At 53.0% G+C, this 16,765-nt stretch overlaps 7 protein-coding genes across 7 annotated transcripts; 2 read left to right on the top strand and 5 right to left on the bottom strand.

Annotated features, from left to right (window-relative positions):
* Nucleotides 1–209: 209 nt before the first annotated feature.
* EI97DRAFT_492426 (uncharacterized protein) lies at nt 210–3,268 on the bottom strand (the record flags this gene model as incomplete). Its single annotated transcript, XM_033802314.1, has 2 exons — nt 1,011–3,268; nt 210–344 (listed from the first exon to the last, which is right to left on the bottom strand). Exons 1-2 carry the CDS (start codon nt 2,850–2,852, stop codon nt 210–212), a joined length of 1,977 nt encoding a protein of 658 aa, XP_033656280.1. The 5' UTR covers nt 2,853–3,268.
* A 294-nt stretch (nt 3,269–3,562) lies between these two features.
* EI97DRAFT_456184 (lipase/serine esteras-like protein) lies at nt 3,563–4,912 on the top strand (the record flags this gene model as incomplete). The annotated part of the gene is made up of 2 exons (XM_033800704.1): nt 3,563–3,630; nt 3,685–4,912. The coding sequence occupies 2 exons, from the start codon at nt 3,563–3,565 to the stop codon at nt 4,910–4,912; spliced, it is 1,296 nt and encodes a 431-aa protein (XP_033656279.1).
* An 868-nt stretch (nt 4,913–5,780) lies between these two features.
* On the top strand, nt 5,781–7,043 carry EI97DRAFT_363392 (FAD/NAD(P)-binding domain-containing protein; the record flags this gene model as incomplete). The annotated part of the gene is made up of 2 exons (XM_033794985.1): nt 5,781–6,788; nt 6,819–7,043. Coding segments are annotated over 2 exons (1,233 nt in total), but the record flags the coding sequence as incomplete, so codon positions are not given.
* Nucleotides 7,044–8,332: 1,289 nt separating this feature from the next.
* Nucleotides 8,333–8,842, bottom strand: EI97DRAFT_484357 (uncharacterized protein; the record flags this gene model as incomplete). The annotated part of the gene is made up of 1 exon (XM_033802114.1): nt 8,333–8,842. A coding segment is annotated over one exon (510 nt), but the record flags the coding sequence as incomplete, so codon positions are not given.
* A 1,063-nt stretch (nt 8,843–9,905) lies between these two features.
* EI97DRAFT_430987 (putative alpha-glucosidase) lies at nt 9,906–13,525 on the bottom strand. Its single transcript, XM_033797823.1, has 9 exons — nt 13,396–13,525; nt 12,976–13,272; nt 12,070–12,777; nt 11,894–12,019; nt 11,636–11,843; nt 11,245–11,586; nt 10,989–11,196; nt 10,686–10,942; nt 9,906–10,635 (listed from the first exon to the last, which is right to left on the bottom strand). Exons 2-9 carry the CDS (start codon nt 13,202–13,204, stop codon nt 10,065–10,067), a joined length of 2,649 nt encoding a protein of 882 aa, XP_033656276.1. The 5' UTR covers nt 13,205–13,272; nt 13,396–13,525; the 3' UTR covers nt 9,906–10,064.
* A 479-nt stretch (nt 13,526–14,004) lies between these two features.
* EI97DRAFT_484346 (DUF1771-domain-containing protein) lies at nt 14,005–15,631 on the bottom strand (the record flags this gene model as incomplete). The annotated part of the gene is made up of 4 exons (XM_033802113.1): nt 15,270–15,631; nt 14,572–15,210; nt 14,499–14,521; nt 14,005–14,058 (listed from the first exon to the last, which is right to left on the bottom strand). Exons 1-4 carry the CDS (start codon nt 15,295–15,297, stop codon nt 14,005–14,007), a joined length of 744 nt encoding a protein of 247 aa, XP_033656275.1. The 5' UTR covers nt 15,298–15,631.
* A 92-nt stretch (nt 15,632–15,723) lies between these two features.
* EI97DRAFT_372305 (synaptobrevin) lies at nt 15,724–16,685 on the bottom strand (the record flags this gene model as incomplete). The annotated part of the gene is made up of 2 exons (XM_033795341.1): nt 15,724–16,464; nt 16,539–16,685. 2 exons carry the CDS (start codon nt 16,683–16,685, stop codon nt 15,724–15,726), a joined length of 888 nt encoding a protein of 295 aa, XP_033656274.1.
* Between the last annotated feature and the right edge of the window lie 80 nt (nt 16,686–16,765).

Raw genomic sequence — 16,765 nt, 5'->3', positions numbered from 1 at the left:
CAGCCGCACTAGGCTTCTTTGGGTGAATTGCGGGGGCGGGGCGGCGCGGAAAGTGCAGGGGTGGAAGAAATCGCTTGGCGACATCATGTTCACCCAGGAACGTAACAAAACACCCTCACATCCTTTACATAAACATCACAATGACCAGCTCAGAAGACAAATTCCCCTGTAAACTGTACAACCCCCCTTCACCACCTCACCAACTCCCGCTAACACCGCCCTCTCCGCAGCACCATCCACCTCCCCTTCCCCACATCCCACCTCTCCCAAACCGCCCTCTCCGCCCTCGCCGTCGACCGCGAACTCTCCCCGCTCGTCCGCCGCTCCTTCGCCATATCCCCCTCCTCGCCCGAAATCCTAGAGGTGCGATACGAGGCGAGCACGAACCGCATGCTGCGCGTTGCCGTGAATGGGTTTTTCGAGAGCGTCGGCGTCGTGCTGGGTGTCATGGCGGAGTTGGATGGGGAGGAGTTGCTGGGGCGGGAGGGGGAGTGGGTAGGGGAGGAGGGGGGTGGGTTGGGTGGTGTGCAGGGGTTGGTTTGAGGGGGGAGATTGTGATGGTGGCCTGAGGGAAGATTGCATAGGGAAGGGATTGGTTCCGTGAGGTTTTGGGGTTTGCTGCCCAAGGAGAGGAGGAGGTTGCATGAGGAGAAGATACCACACCGACAGCTCGATGACATGAGAGCTTCTGGGGCAGAGAGAGACAAGAGGGTATTATAGGTCAAAGAGGAGGAAGCGCTGGTCGTGCACCTTTGCTGTGTGGGAAAGTGGGTGAAGATGCATTTATATCCAGAAGCGCCTCCCACTGGCTCCTACTCAGCTCGCAAGCTGGTTCCGCGCCAAAGGAAAGGGTATAATAGAAGCCATGCCAATCAAAGTCCAAATCACTGACGCCAACGGTACACCAACTCCTGTCCCCCGCGTTATCCAAATGCTGCTGAAGTATACACGACCCTGCACTTTTCTCACCATCACGCCTCCCTGCGCCTCTTCGTCGGCGGCTCATCCACCCCATCCCCCTCCTCATCCTCCTCGTCCCTAACCTTCCGCTTCTCCCCCGGCAAAGGCGGCAAAAACCGATTCTCATGCACCGTCCACCCATCCCTCCGAATCTTCTTCCACTCCTCCGCAACCTTGAACCGGACCAATTCCCCCGCCGCCTTCGCATCCTCGTGGCTGTTGTGCCCCGCCGCCCCTGCTTGCTGGATCGTCATGTTCAGGTGCGTTTTCGCCAGCGAGCGGAGGCCGTTCCGGTAGGGTAGGCCGCCCGTGTGGGGGAAGAGGCAGACGGTGTCGATGACGGTGGGGTGGATGATGCGGAGGACGTTGAGGTCGTTGTCGAGGGCGTGGCCGATGAGCGGGGTGCTGGGCGCAATGTACGAGAGAAAGAGGTCGCGGGCTGCCTGCGGAGAGTCGACGATGCGGAGGTCTTTGGGGTCGATGGTGGGGTCTTTGGGGTCGTAGGGTTTGGCGTTGAAGTATTGCTCCGCTGTGACGCCGGAGAAGCGCGTGTTGAGGTCTAGTATATGTCCTATGGGGCGTACCAATACATCGAGAATCGGCTTGTGGGATGGCCACGATAGCGCAGTGAGACGCAGGAGTTCTAATCCGTGCGTCGTATATCCCATCTCGCAATCCGCCTCAATGACCGTATCCGGATCCACGTCGGGGTTGTCCGGTGTCCGTATGAACGGCATAATCGTCGCCAGCCGATTCGGCTGCTCCTTGATGACGAACACATGTGTATCGGCAGTGGTGCAGCCGGGCGAGCCTATGGGCTCATTACAGCACGTCCATCTCGACTCTTCGCCTTTCTTCTTACGGGGAAACGTCTTTCTGCCCCAGTGATGCACACATTTCCCCCCTGAAGTGAGGGCGCCGTCCTCTTTGCGTCGGTCCGGGAATACCTGGAAGCGCGTTCCGCAGCGGTCGCAGACTTCCCAGTGGTCTGCAGATATTAGGGCATTTTTGGTCTCTTCAAGCTCGGCTTCCGAAGGCATCTTCATGATATACCCGTGCGCTTCCAGTTGCGCAGGCGTATGCGCCAGCCGGGATAGGAAAGAAACTTCGGCTCTCGGTTCCAGACCCGTTTCCACCGGTTTTGGCGCAGGTGGAACGGGTCTGACAGGGTTCTGGCTTTCTATGGCCTTTTTGCGCTCGGCGATCCATCCGTCGAGGCTCATCTTCTTCAGCGTAACGATGCGTTGCTTGATGATGTTCTCGTATACAGCATGATGCTTAGCTCCAACGGCGTGCTCTTCATCGACGGCCAGTTTGTTAAGTTGATTCTCTGATAAGGCAAGTGCTTTGACGTCTGGTTCTGAACTCTCAGAGACCTGTTTATTGAGTTGCGACATGTATTGGTGCAGAACCTTCAAGTAGGTAAGTCTTCGCGTAAACTGTGCCGGTTCCTTTGGCAACTGGCGGGGATTCAGAAGCACCCTGGCTTCAGGTTTCACCTCAGCCTTCTTGTCTGCAAGCTTCGGTGGGGGAGAGACCGGCCGTGTCACTGATGCGGGGAGGCCTGTTTTTCCATCTCTTGCTGCTGCCGGGGCCTTTGCTGCAGGTGCGATGCGACTTGCAGTCCCTTTGTTGGGTGGCGAGACTGCTTGTCTCTGGGCGATGGAGCCAACAAAGACATGTTGCGGAGTTCCAGTTGGGGGTTGTTTACCCTGAACACCTGGCCTGGTGGCATTTTCGCTGGTTTTTGATTTTACCGGATTGGCTCCTTTTGTGCTGGGAGGTGGTTTGTTCTTCTCGTGGGAGAAGATGCAGTGGATGAGTTGGCATTTGGACCCGGCGGGACAGGCCACATCTCCGAACGGCCGAAAGCTTGGTATCGACGGAAACATGGTTCAATCCCAAGGTTGGAGTTGGGCGAGCCGGAAAGATGTCTGGAAGGAATCGCTCAGTTGCCAGAATCGGTGATTCAAGAGAATGCCAAGTCCGCGGCCCGAGCAAGTCCCTTGCGGCTCACTGAGAGTGAGAGAGAAGCGACCAGGGAGCTGGTAGATGACATGGAGGAGGGACCGTGAAATCCGTCGTACTGTTGGTATACTCGGAGCGACGCGTTTAGGGCAAGTAGGTAGTCTTTCTGATCCTAGCCTAGGGTTTACTGCGGCGTTGAAGGAGGGCTTGGTATGTCCGAATAAAGCCTGGAGAGAAATCTTTTTCTCCAGCCCATCTGATTCTCTCAGTCGTCAAGGGAAGTAAGTCACGGAAACCAATTCCACCTGAGAAGGGATGAAAAGTGCGAGGTCGTCTATTGTGGCCCGTGCGACCATAACGATGAAAGTGGCTATGGTGGCTGTTGGACGGATCGTGGCTGAGGATCTTCGATGACGTAAGACATGTGTCCGTGCATTCGGAGCTAAGGTCTCGACCCTCCGTCTTATCTGCATGATAGCTTCATCCATGCCTCAGCCCTTCCATAGCTCCTTACCCCCGTCCCACGGACGAGGAAACGGACGGTACGGTTGTTGATCTATTATAACTGCAACCTCCCCACCGGTGAATGTATCCACCTCATCTCTTCGACTTTACCACCGTATTCCCTCGTCCAATGGCCACCCTTGCAGCACCGGCTGCTTCATTTGATACTTCCGAGCATCTCGTTGTTCTTATCCATGGGTAATCTTCGCCCGCACCGCTCTTCACCTTCTCCATCTGACAATTGGCATACAGACTCTGGGGTAATCCAGGACATCTGCAGTTCCTCAAGGACTCTCTGCGTGAGAGATATTCCGAAGATCACGTCCATATTCTCGTCACAGAGCGCAACGCCAATAGTTTCACTTACGATGGCATCCAAGTCGGCGGCGAGCGTGTCACCCGCGAGATAGAGGAAAAGCTAGCGGATCTCGAGAAGGACGGGCACAGTATCAAGCGGATAAGCGTCATTGGGTACTCGCTCGGCGGACTGATCGCTCGCTATGCAATCGGGCTGCTCTACCACAAAAGGGTCTTTGACCGCATCGAGCCCATCAACTTCACAACATTCGCTGCTCCGCACCTAGGGGTCCGAACGCCTCTTACTGGGGCCCTGAATTACATATGGAATATCCTGGGACCGAGGACACTGTCCGTGAGCGGCAAACAGCTCTTCATGGTGGACCAGTTTCAAGAGACCGGTCGCCCGCTCCTCGCTGTCCTTGCCGACCCTGAGCACATCTTCATAAAAGCATTGGCCCGGTTCAAAAACAGGAGCCTGTATGCAAATGCCGTGCATGATCGTAGCGTCACATGGTATACCGCCGGTATCTCCGCCACGGATCCGTTCGTTGACATGGATGCGGTCGAGTGCAACTACGTCAAAGGATATGAACCGGTTGTCATTGACGGGGAGAACCCAGTGTCGTTGAAAAAGCGGGAGAGATTGCCCTTGACACAACTTCTGTATCGCAAACTGTTCCGTGAAATACCGCTCGGCATCTTCTTTGTCATTTTCATACCAATTGGCACTACGGCACTGCTTGCCGGGGCGGTCGTCCAGTCTTTTAGAAGCAGCCGGCGCATTCGCTTGCACCAAGAGGGCAAAGCAGGCATAGACGTCAGCGAATACAGGATACCCCTGATTACCGAAATCCGGGAAGGGGTCGAAGAAATGTACGAGAATCTCAACAATGCCCACGACACAGAATATCTCCCTTCAGATGATTCGAACTATGCACGGCCTTCCAAGGTCGGCGCGGAGCACAAGGTGAAGAGCAACCCCGACTTCCCCACCCTGGCCTTGACGAAGGAGCAGTTTGCCATGATCGATGCTCTAGATGGGGTGGGTTTCAAGAAATATCCAGTCTACATCCACTTGCATCCGCACAGCCATGCTGCGATCATCAAGCGCAGGGCTGGTGCTGGATTCGAAGAAGGCAGGATTGTTGTGAAGCATTGGCTGGACAACTTCGAGGTGTAAAAGCGCACGGGTGGCCAAATCCGTTTTGTTTTGATTCTGCATTCCGCGAGGAGTTGGTATACCCTTTTCTCAATTCTCTAAGATTCATGGATACCATGCATTTGGTCTTACAAGCGGGAGTTGGCGTCGTGGGCATAGGTATACGGTGCGTCTTGCATGGATTACAGCGTGCGTGTAACATCAATAGTAATAGTCATGACGCTCATTTCTACAACCAAGTTCCGCTACAATTTCCGCTCTGATTGCTCTGCATCGCTCCGTTCAAGATTCTGAACGACTGGGAGATATGCTAGCAACATTGGCCTTCCAAATCATACTTTCGGGATTTGCCGTCCTCGTATAGCTCGCATTGCATCGGTATATACCAATCACCGATTTCACCGACCTTCCGACCTTGTGGCGGCGCAACCGCGTCACCCTTTCCATTCTTCCACCCATCCAGGACAATCGATTCTACAAGTATCGTGCCACGTTCGAGAGAATAAGAACTGCGCTGAAGGATACGAGTTGCTGAGCAGCCCCGTTGCGACGACTAAGCACATGTTATCGGTGTTTGCCTAACACCGAACAACGTATAAACCGCGAGCGCACTACCCAACGTTGGTTCAGTTGGCCCATCGGCCTAACTGAAGACTTCCCTGACCATCTCCTTTGATCAAACATTTCTTTCGCAAGGGCTGTCTTATCGTTTGCGCATCGCAGACTCAAAGAGGAGGAAGAAGTAAGGGTCGTTTCTGGATTTCCAGCCTCTCATCTCTCTGCCATTACCATCACTCTTCTCTCGTCTCCCCCTTCCAGATCCGAAACAACCAACACCTTCCAACTAGGATCCGAATTCACAATGGCCTCCCAACAATCCTCGCAGCAGCACTTCCTTCAAGACAAACACATCCTCATCGCCGGCGCCGGCATCTCAGGCCTCGCATTCACCCTCTCGCTGCACAAACTCTGGCCCAGCGTCTCCACTTCTACTCCCGTTCCCCGCATCACGCTCATCGAGCGCGATCCCAGCGCCATCCCGCCCAACCGAGAAGGCTACTCCTTATCTCTTCGATCCGACGCGCCAACAGCAGGGATCCAGACGCTGCAAAAGATGGGGCTGCTGGACAGATTGCTGGAAGTCGCCATTGTAGGGCTAGGAGCCGAGCACGCAGGAGCGGAAGAGGGAGGAGGAGGAGGAGAAGGCGGCTTCGTAGTCTGGAACCGCGACTGGAACCCCGTGCTCAAGATGCGCAGCGCCACCCCGCCCGGCCTGCCCGTCGCAGGCATGCGCATCGCAAGAGGGCAATTGCGCCGCGAACTCGTTTCCGCGGCGGAATTGCTTCCCGGCGTCGAGATCCGGTGGGGGGAGAGCGTAATGGGCGTCTCGTCGGCCCCGTCCCCGTCTTCGGCGTCTCAAGACCGGGGGAGGGGCAGCATCGAGGTGCAGACGTCGAAAGGGACTCTTACGGCGGATCTCCTCATCGCGGCCGACGGGAGTAGCAGCAAGGTGCGCGGTCTGCTGCGGCCGAGCGATGGATTGCAGTTTGCGGGGCCGGCGTGTATTATCGGGACGGCGGAGCTGAAGCACGCGCCGGCTGGAAGGGCGGATGAGTTCGGCACGGTGATTTCGGGGAAGGGCGCGGCGCTGTTCATTGCGCCGGTCGATAAGAAGGAGATGGTTTGGTGTTTGTCGTGGCGGGTTGGGGAGCCCGTGGCGGCGAGGAGGCAGCCGCTATCTGAGGAGGAGAGGGGGGAGCTGGTGGAGGAGGCGAGGCGGATCGGGGTGCCGGCGCTTGGGGAGCGGTTTGAGAGGATTTTGGAGGGGACGGATGGGAAGGTGTTGAGTCGGTTTAGTGCGAGGGATAAGCAGGCGTTTGCGCATGAGGACGGGTATGTCGAGGCTGCGGAGCTGAAGGGGTTGGAGGGCAAGGTCGTTTTCATCGGGGATGCGAATCATGCTGTTTCTCCGTTTGCGGGGAACGGCGCGAATTTGGCGCTGATGGATGGGTGGGATTTGGCCGAGTCGATGGTGCTGAGTGGGGATTTGGCGGAGGCGTTGAAGAGGTATGATGGGTTGGCTGTTGGGAGGGCGAAGAGGGTGGTTAGTATTAGCCATCTGTCGATTCGGATTATGCATGCGACGGGGTGGAGGTTGTGGGGGTGGATGTTGTTGTTGAGGGTCGTGAAGCTGTTCCTTTACAAGTAGGGAGTTGCTGAACTACCGATTCCGGGGGAAGGGGTGGTGGAGTTGAGGTCTTTGGGTTGAATCTCTACTCTGGTTTGAGGGGCAGAGCAATTGATTTGGATATCAAACTGAGTACTAATATAATCTAATGCAATTTCCCAATTTCAAATACAGACTCTCGGAACTATAATCCCTTCTGTGCAGATGCGCAACATTGCGGAAGTTGATCACCATCGTGTCTCGATCTTTTGCAGATGTTCTGAACCCCTGTTGTGTCGTGATGGGGTTTATCCCTAACCACCTTTGTGAAGCGCTGGATACTTTCCGCTTCGAAGATATCAAAGCGTGTGGTTCGTCACGTGATGAGTACATTCACTACTAGAGCGGTCTCGAGTCTATCGAAAGAGTCATAGATGGAGCCATTATCAAGAAATTCTCTCGATCGGAACAGTCAGGTAAATTGAATCGAGTCGTGGAGGTATATTGCGCGCAGAACGTGTTTGACAGCTTACACTACGCTTCAAAGTGCTAGAGTCAGATGCAGGAAGGTCAAGATGTGTGATTGTAAGTACTTGTTGTTTGTGAGACTTGCCCTGGCGAGGGAGAGGGATCGTAGCGAAGTGCACCTTGGTTTTCTTGTTGCTGGGGTTGGAAGTGTGGAAGTGTAAGGTGCGGAGCGCAAGGTTCTTGATTGTCGACACTGCTAAATGTAACTTCTAGGGGTTATGTTAGTAGCTGCGTGTAGGACGCTATCTATTGGCTAGGTTGTATGTTGTATGTTGGACGAGGAGGAGATCAGGCTGCTAGCACTCAAGTGTTTTACATTGTGTAGTAGCTAAGGTTCAAACCTTGCAAGTAACGGTGTTGTTTCACGCTGTAGTTGCGTGCTTTGTATATAGTACTGCAGGAGCCTGTAGCAATACTTCACCGTAGATGGAAGATTTGGTTGCAGCTGTGATTTAGTGGATTTTTTAAAGTGCTGTTGGCGGGATGCTATAGATAGGGGAAACTCGGAACTTTTTAGAATTAACGCGGCATGTTTACGATGAATACTACTCTACGCTATAGAAAGGCAATCAACGGTCGATTTACCACCATGAAGAAGGAACTATAGCGATGATAGCGAGGTAAGAAGAGGCAGAAGCTATAAGGTAGCCTTCTAAATGCCCTTTCAGTGTCCCAAAACTAGTGTCTCAAGAGCGCATACTTGGTGTACCTCTCCCAACCCAATCTCATCCCCACCCCCCAACACCCTAAAACCAACCCGTAATCTTGTGCCAAACATCCTCAACCTTATCCTTCACCTTCTCCACGACCTTCACAATCCCCCTCTCAATCAACCACTGGTAAAACTCAACACAATCCCCCGCCGTCTGCAACGTCGCCTTCAACGCATCGACACTCCCAAACAACTCCTTAATACTCACCGTCTTGATAATCACCTCCCAATCCCCCGGCGGCAGCGCACACACCCCACTACTCACATAACAACCCGGATGCGTCGCGAACGCAAACTCCTTCAGCTTCGCACACGTCCCCTTCTGCTCGCCCGTCGCATACGGCACCAGCGCGCGCTGCAGGCACAACATCGTCTTCGTGATCCACGCCTTACCCCTTGCGCTAAATTCCCCCCTCGCAGCAGTGAATTTCTTGCAGTATTTCAAGCCGTAATCGATAGGGTACCCGGAGCTCCCGCACTGCATCTTCTTCTCCAGACAGTCCGTGTAGAAAGTGCACGTGTTTTCGGCGGGGTTGGAGCACGAGGGTTTGTCGGCTGAGGGGGACTGCACGCAGCATTTTATGGACGAGTCGCCGGGGCAGTGCCCGCTGATGAAGGAGCCGCCTGGACAGCCTTGGTCGGTTTTGCGGCAGTAGGAGGTTTTGTAGGGGGAGGAGCATTTTTTGGGGACGCAGCATTGGACGTCTGCGGGGTCTGGGGAGGAGTTAGAGAGGGGAGGATGATGGGGAGAGGGAGAGAATGTACTATTGGGGCAGAAGTTGTTCGCGTAGGCGATGCCTTCGCAGTGGGAGCGCTTTTGGCATGTTCCTGTTCCCTAGCAGAGCGATTATATGTTACCATGGATATTGTGTTTAAGGGAGTTTGGGATAAGTACCTCTGCTGCGTCGCAATAGCTGCCAATCTTACGGGGGAGCTGGTGATTTGCTGCCGCGACGAGGGCGGCGAAGGTGAGACTGAGCACGGCGGAAACTTTCATTGTGCCTGGACTTCCTGATGGAATGGCAGTGATCCTCCAAACATGAATGGGAATTGACATGATCTTAAATATCTGTACCTAGCCATTGCAGCGGCATCTGTATTTCGGACTTTGACATCGAGCTGAGCGTGACGTCGTTTCGGACTACGAGGCGTATCCCACAAATAGAAGTTGAAAGTCGGGAAACAATCCTCGGCCCTGGTATTCGTTGCATGCGCAACATAAGCTCGTAGCATGTGGCAGGTGTAAAGTGTCTTGGGGGCCGATCGTGTTGCTTAACCGTAAGAACTCAAGGATAGATGTTGGCGGAAAATACTCCACATGGCCCCGATGAAATAAACGGTGAACTAATGAAAGAACACTGAAATAAAGCCCGTGAGTCGATAGAGTTGGTATTAACTCTGAGATATAGACCAACTTGCACGAGCAGTTTGGAAAGCCCAAAGCGCTAAACGCGTGTTGCTCTGGAGATCGTTTTGCGGAGTTGGGGCTGATGGAGTTTCAAAACACGAGATCGGGTTGGATATAATTATCAACCTCGTAAACCACATCGTAAGTCGCATTGTACCAACATTGGAAAACGTAGAACACCAAATGCATATGAGATGGTAAAAGAATAGCTGCAATTCATATGAGAAAAAGGAATTTGATAGATATCCCATGCATCAATATGCCATGAACATGCCACGCTTGCAATCCCGCAAAGAGAACGAGGGAAAAAGTAAGGAAAAGAGGAAAGAAATGCTAAGCCACCCAAGCAACATGTGCTTTACGCCGTCGTCGGCCTCATCTTCGAAAGATCGTACTCCCACGGCCCATCCAGACCCTCATTCAACATATACATCTTCCTGCCACCAGGCCCAGCTACCAGCACTCGCCGAACACCCACCCTAGTAGCATAGCCAAAAGTCCCTTCCATCCTAATGACCCCATCATCAAACGTGAACTCAATCTCACTAGTCCCTTCCTGCACAATACTCTCGCCATCATCCAGATACAACGAACCCCACGCCTTGCCGTCATGATCAGGAGCGACGAGGAGCTCAAAGTCCTGGTCTCGCAGCCCCTTGGTCGTCATTGCGCTGTTGATTCGAGCGGGGATGATGGAGCCGCCGCGGATGTGCACGACGATATCTGTGACGGTGATATCGTTGTATTCGTACTTGGCGGCTTCGGCTGGGATGGGCTCCAAGGTGAAGAGATTGTAGAAGAGATCGTCGGGGAGATAGACGGATACGGATGTGGAACCGGGTTGTGTGACTGGGCTGACGAGGAGTGAGGGGCCGTAGAAGAACTGGGTCTCGATGCCATGGGTTTGGGAATCCTCGGGGAAGTGCATCCTTTGACGCTTTAGATGCCAGAATCTTTGTCTACAACTCGAAAAACTTACCACATGGGGGCCGCCAAAGGTGTTCCATCTACATGCTGCTGATGCAGTGCCGTGTAGATGTAATCAAGTAGTCTGTACCGAAGATCAATCGCCTTACGGGCAGCCGCAGCTACCGACTCCCATCGATAGGCCTCCTGAGACCGTGCGCCTGCGACGTTGTGGTTTCTGTAGAAGGGGTAGAAAGCTCCCAAAGTTGTCCAACGGGCACAGAGCTCTTCGGTGGCATCATCGAGGAACCCACATACGTCGGCTCCGACCTGGATAATCAGCTATGGAACCGCTCCCTGGAATTGGAAGTCTTACCATGGGAACTTGAAAGAAGGCTGTAAACTGTAGGAAGTGGCGGATAGACGTTATGTATTGATCCCAGGCGGACACATTGTCTCCCAGCCAGTGACCCACGTAGTTTCCTGCACCTAAAAATGTGCTCCTTGTGATGACCATGGGTCTCTTATTGGGACGTCTCTGGAGCATGCTATGAGCGCTAGCTTTACTCATCATTGTACCATATCTGGGTCATCGTTAGGTCCGAAAACAGAGCTGGGACTAAGCGGCCTACAAGTTGTGCGTGTCGTACTCTGCCCAACCGCCTCGATGAATGAGGTCAGTGTCTACGGTTTTTTGGCTGAGAGCGCCGAAAGTGTTACCAATCCGGTATGGCGGGACAGTGAGGTTACGATTGGGCAATCCTATTTTCTTGCCGCCATTGTTCTGCCGAGGCGCATTCTTCACGACATCTGCATGTTGGAGAGGTTCCCTTTCCGTGACTTTCGAACGCGATTTAATGCGTCTTTTGCGAAGCTCGCGAAGATCTTCAAACCCCTGCTCTTGCTGAGTCTCCATCTCTGGATGCTCGCAAGGCCAATTGCAGAAATTGGAGGGCTCGTTCATGTCGATCCAACTGAGAAAAGGGGTCAGTGAAAATTCATGTATCGAACAGATGGACAAACAGAGCATCAATATCAACGCCGTTTTCGGCACTGAAGAAGGTCGCGAATTCATTATCCCAATAGCCCTGAGTGTTCTCATGGAACCAGTCAGGAAAAGCTGTAACGCCAGGCCAGACACGGCCTCTATAGATGCTGCCATCGTTCCTCTTGAGGAAGACGTCCTTATCCCTCCCATTGTTGAAAGCGGGATAATCTTGATATGCAACAGCTGGATCCGTCAGTCTCTGGAACGCGCTTGATATCTTGGTGGGGACAGACCTGGATCAACCATGACGATGTAATGCTGGTCATTTCCATGAAGATGGTTGACAAACTCTCTCATTTTGCGTAGGGGGAACTTCTCGCCAAGAGTGAAGACTTTATACCCATCCATGTAATCGATATCTAAAAGACATCAGCACCATAGCCAGAGCGACGAATATTCCGAGACAGACCAGTCCACATCGTTTCCAAAGGAATGTTATGTGCAGAGTAATTCGCAACAACTTCTGCGACTTCATCAATACTCGAATAACCGTATCTGCATTGATGAAACCCGAAACCCCAGTATGGCATCATGGCTGCTTTCTGGGAGATCTCGCTATATTGTCTAGGCACATCGAAGGGGTCCGGCCCGGCTAGGAAGTAAAGGTCAATGACCCCACCAAGCATGTTATACTCTAGGTATTGGCCTTCATTATTATCAATCTTGATGTCCATTCCATTGCTATTCAGCATCAGGACGCCATGGGTGTTTCCAGAATCGACTCTATGTTCAAAGTACACCGGATGCGTGCCGTACAGGTTCGATCTCTGAGGCACCGCGCCTGCATCACGTGCCCAAAGGGTCCTGGAGTAACCTGAAGTAGGCAGTCGTAGAGAATCTGTGTGTTCGCCCAACCCATACAAAGCAGGGTTGTTTGGTAGAGAGGTTCTCAGCCGTACATATTGCGTTTCGAAGACAATGTTGGTGCCCTTGGTTGTGAAGATTTGCTCGTTGTTCTCCTTGCGGATCACAGTGAATGAGAATGGGTTTTCTTCCAGTACGATATCCAGTTCGGAATGTTCATCGTTGGCGGAAGCTCCTGGCCTAGGTACAACGGATTCTGGGACTTGATAGATTCTTTCTTCCTTGTCATATATGATGACGTGTAACCTCGAGTCTGTGGATGTATATCAGCAAGGGACGGTATTCGTCAAGATGATCGTAGATGGTGCCGGATAGAAACAAGGAAACGTGCAAAGTTTTTCAGGAAAACGATTCAATCGATTGTCTTGTCAGTGACTGAGACACACCCGTTCTTATATAGTCACAGGCCGTGGGCATGTCAAGGTATACAGGCGGAATGAGGGATATGTACCTGTTTGATATTCGGCCAAAAACCTCAAATTCCGAAGGTCATCTCCATAGATGTTGCACGGCTCACCCGCCAAGGTCAGGTCGGCAGTGACACGACGATCCGTCCTCTGGACATTGCTCGCTCTGTATCCAGGGCAGTCGTCTCTCTTCACGGGGACCGAGCGAACCCAGTGAGCCAGAGAGGACCAGAGCAGAAAGGAAGCTTGAAGGAATGTTGCGGTTGCGGGCATGGCGTCGAGGCCAAGGAGAGGCGTGGAGCCATTGTTGTTGACAAGCCATGACTGATATATATAGTTAACTACCAGCGACTCTTAGCCCTTGCTCTCATCTCATCAACGGTATTACCTGAGCCAAGCGTACGCCCGGTGGTTGGGTGGAAGTTCACGGCAGGCGGGCGGGCGGTTGAGAGGCGGTTTCTTACAGGTTGTCACGAGTGCATCCATGCGTTGATGTTATGGTATCGACTCTCAGACAGAGAATGGAAAAGGGGGGTCTGAGAGGTGCTACCTGCCGGATTAGGGTGCCTCAGAAAGAGTGTCGGTGATTGTTGAGGTCGGATGGTACCTCGACGGCGCGTACGCCCGGGTTGTTTTAGCCAGCGGTGGCTGTGCAACGAACCACGCTACCCCAGAAAGATCGACGTTATGGCAGGCAACTCGAATCTCGAGTGAACAGGGTCTCCATGATCACAAGCCATCCGCAGTCACTCCTCCATCTTCTTGCATCCTGATTTCCTACCAGTAGAAATCATACCAACGCTAATCCATATACTCGCTTCGTACCATGCTCCGCTTTGTCCTTTCCTCCTTTCACTCCCGGACGTAATCTTGTTAAAATCATCAGCCTTGCCATCTGTTGTGAAACTAGGAAACCCAGGGACATGGCCCCCGTAAGAACTTAACGTCTCACATTGGCTTTGAGATAAGCATGAGCCGCATTTATTTACCTCCGATTGCGCCCTGATGACGGTGATCAACGTGAACCAAACTCTGTAACATGGGATCGTCGAACTTCATAGAAAATCGTCTGTCTAGCTATTAGGATCTGATGGCAAAGCAAGCATATGCCGTCGTAATAACCTATGCTGGCAGAAGAGCGGTCAGACGACACATTGATCCACACCCTACCACGCTTTCGAGGTCATCGGCAAGTCTGACTGCGCCGTGAAGATGCATCCAACTTCCCTATGCGACAGTTGGAGTGATTCATAGCCTTTGCCATCGTTCTTCCTCTCCTAGTGCAGACTTCATTGGTCGAGGAATGTCCTGATGACTGCACACTGGTCATCCTGGCCTACGAGTAGGCATCGGATGAATGGGCGAGGCATATGATGCCCAGACGCAACAGAAAGTTGGATCAGTGCTGTTCGCTCCGTCCTGAACATGCCCTGAACGCGATCTCCAGACAAACCTCCAGACTCCATGAATAACACAGACACTCCATTACGCTATATAAACGATTACCATGGTTTCCAAACCTCCGCAGGGGGTATCACAAGCAATAAATCCATCCCCAACTTCTTACATAACCACGCAACACTTCAGCGACTTCAACAACTTCGGCAGCCCCTTCAAGACCAACTCCTCCACCTCGTTACCCTGCTGCTGCTGTTGATGGCCATGTCCTTCATGATGCTGCGGTTGCCCACCATGTCCACCATGATGCTGCCCTCCATGCTGCTGCCCTCCATGCTGCTGTCCAGGATACCCACCATAACTCGGCGGCGGCGGCGGCATGCCATGGACCTGCCCACCCCTCAGATCCACATAGATCCTCCCATCATTCTCCTCCGTCGCATAATGCAGTCCCAACTCCCTACACACCTGCTCCACCCTCGGCTTAATCTTCTGCACATGCCCCGTACTATGATTCCCCCTCCCAACAATGACATGCAAATGGCTCTCCCCCCTCTGCCTCGCAGCCTTGATCCTCTCCTCCAAGATATCTTCCGCCTCCTCCACATACAAGCCGTGTAAATCGATCGTGTCCGCCGGCACCCTGTCGACGCTGTTGTTCGCCCGGAATATGAAGTCGCGCGCTTGCCGATTGTATTGTTCCATTTTCGCGGCATGTCGTTTTCCTTCCTCGGAGAGCTGCTTGGCGAGCGCGCCGTCGCCGGATTCGTAGGCGGCGCGCGAGCGGTCGAAACAGGAGGAGCGCTTTGCGGCTTCTTGGCGGGCGAGGTCGCGAAGGCGGTCGTACTCGCGCTCGGTTTCGTCGTCGCCGGAGTGGTGGGCTGAAGGGTGATTGTGTTAGGAGTGAATGCGGAGTCAGGGGATGGGCCTAGGGACATACCGCGCGAGCCCAGTTGAAGCATCTCCATGGCGGATTACCTAGGAAATAAGGGTCCAAAAAGAATGTATGCGGTAACTCGCTGATTGGAGATGTTTGTCGTGGTGTTGTGTAGACAGGTCTCCGCGAAGCTTAGGCTCAGAAGATCAGCACGCCAAGAGATCTTTGAGGCTCCAACACGATTCCATCGACGAATAAAGGTTTGGAAAAAAATCTCGACCCAACTGGTGTGATAAGGGTCCACAGATTCTGGTGCTGAGGATGAGACTGTCATATCGTAGAAGTGGGTAGTGGTGTGGTGTCTCCATGGAGACTCCGGGATTCCAACCTCCACACTTGTATCGCGGATATCAAATTGTCCCAAACACCGTCATTGCACCCTCATACTAATGTATGAGTCTGAGGCTCTATCGATCACATAGCCAACGGCACCTTCTCCGAGCACCCTCTCTCTCGTCTAGAATCGTATTTTGGGTCCAACGAAGACGATGAGGAAGGCGATTATCCACAGACCGAATATGAGTGCATATAGCTTCATGCGGTCCCACCAGCCTTTCCCTTCGGTCATTCTTCTCAATGTGCCCATCCGCTGACCAGCGGCTTCCATGCCCAACGTGCTTTTGTCAAGGCCTTCAACAGCCCGTTCCAGTATCGACTTATCCCCTTCCAGAGTATTCTGAAAATGTACTGATTGCTGCTTCAGTTGTTTTGCCATTTCAAGTAGGCTCGTACTCAGCGATTCCTGCTCGATGCGGTGGTGCTCCAGTAATGCTTCCTGAGATTTTCCTGAGTCGCCGCTCGCGCGTGTTCTCGAAGAAAAGAGCGCCGTCCCTGTCGCAGTAACGTCCTCTTGTTGTGCGGGGCCTCTCCGCCGTAGCTCCGATGCGAGGTTCTGCGCTGCTGTCGCGAATGCTTCATTGCCCTGATTGCCTGACTTGACCTCAATTCCAGCTTCCTCCTTCACATGTGGTGCGTATGACGGATATATGTCCTCATCTTCGTTTTCTGAGTCTGTGGAGTCTTCCGACACTTCGTCGTCGAGCTGGTTGAGCTCGTACAACCTTTGGTTCAATTGTTTGATCAGCTCGCGCTTCTGTTGAAGGTCCGCTTGTAATGATGATTTTTTCGACTTCGACGTCGCTGATGTCGCCGCGGAATGTTCGAGGCTGAGCAATAATGTTCGTGCATATTCTACATTCTTGAGGAGGAGACCATTAGCGCAACGTCTGCCGGAGTGAGCGAAGGTCCCGGGTGGGATGTGGAGAAACATACTGCGCCTACGCGATTTCGCTCAAAGCTGGACTTCCGTAATGTGGAAGAGGACTCCGGAGAGAGCAGGACCTGCTCTAAGCGCGAGAGAATCCGATCAAGGTTGATGGCTGTTGTATCGGGGTATTGGGAAGGAGAAGTTGCCTGCATGACGAGGACGATGTTGGACGAAGGAAAACAGGATCCGGCTTACGGCGAAGGATCGTTCGTATTGTAATGAAAATCGAAAA

The sequence above is a fragment of the Westerdykella ornata genome (assembly GCF_010094085.1).
Source record: "Westerdykella ornata strain CBS 379.55 unplaced genomic scaffold EI97scaffold_4, whole genome shotgun sequence".
In the NCBI taxonomy this organism is placed as follows: Eukaryota; Fungi; Ascomycota; class Dothideomycetes; order Pleosporales; family Sporormiaceae; genus Westerdykella; species Westerdykella ornata.
The sequence above is the reverse complement of the archived record's forward strand: the minus strand, read 5'-3'. Positions and strand labels throughout refer to the sequence as shown.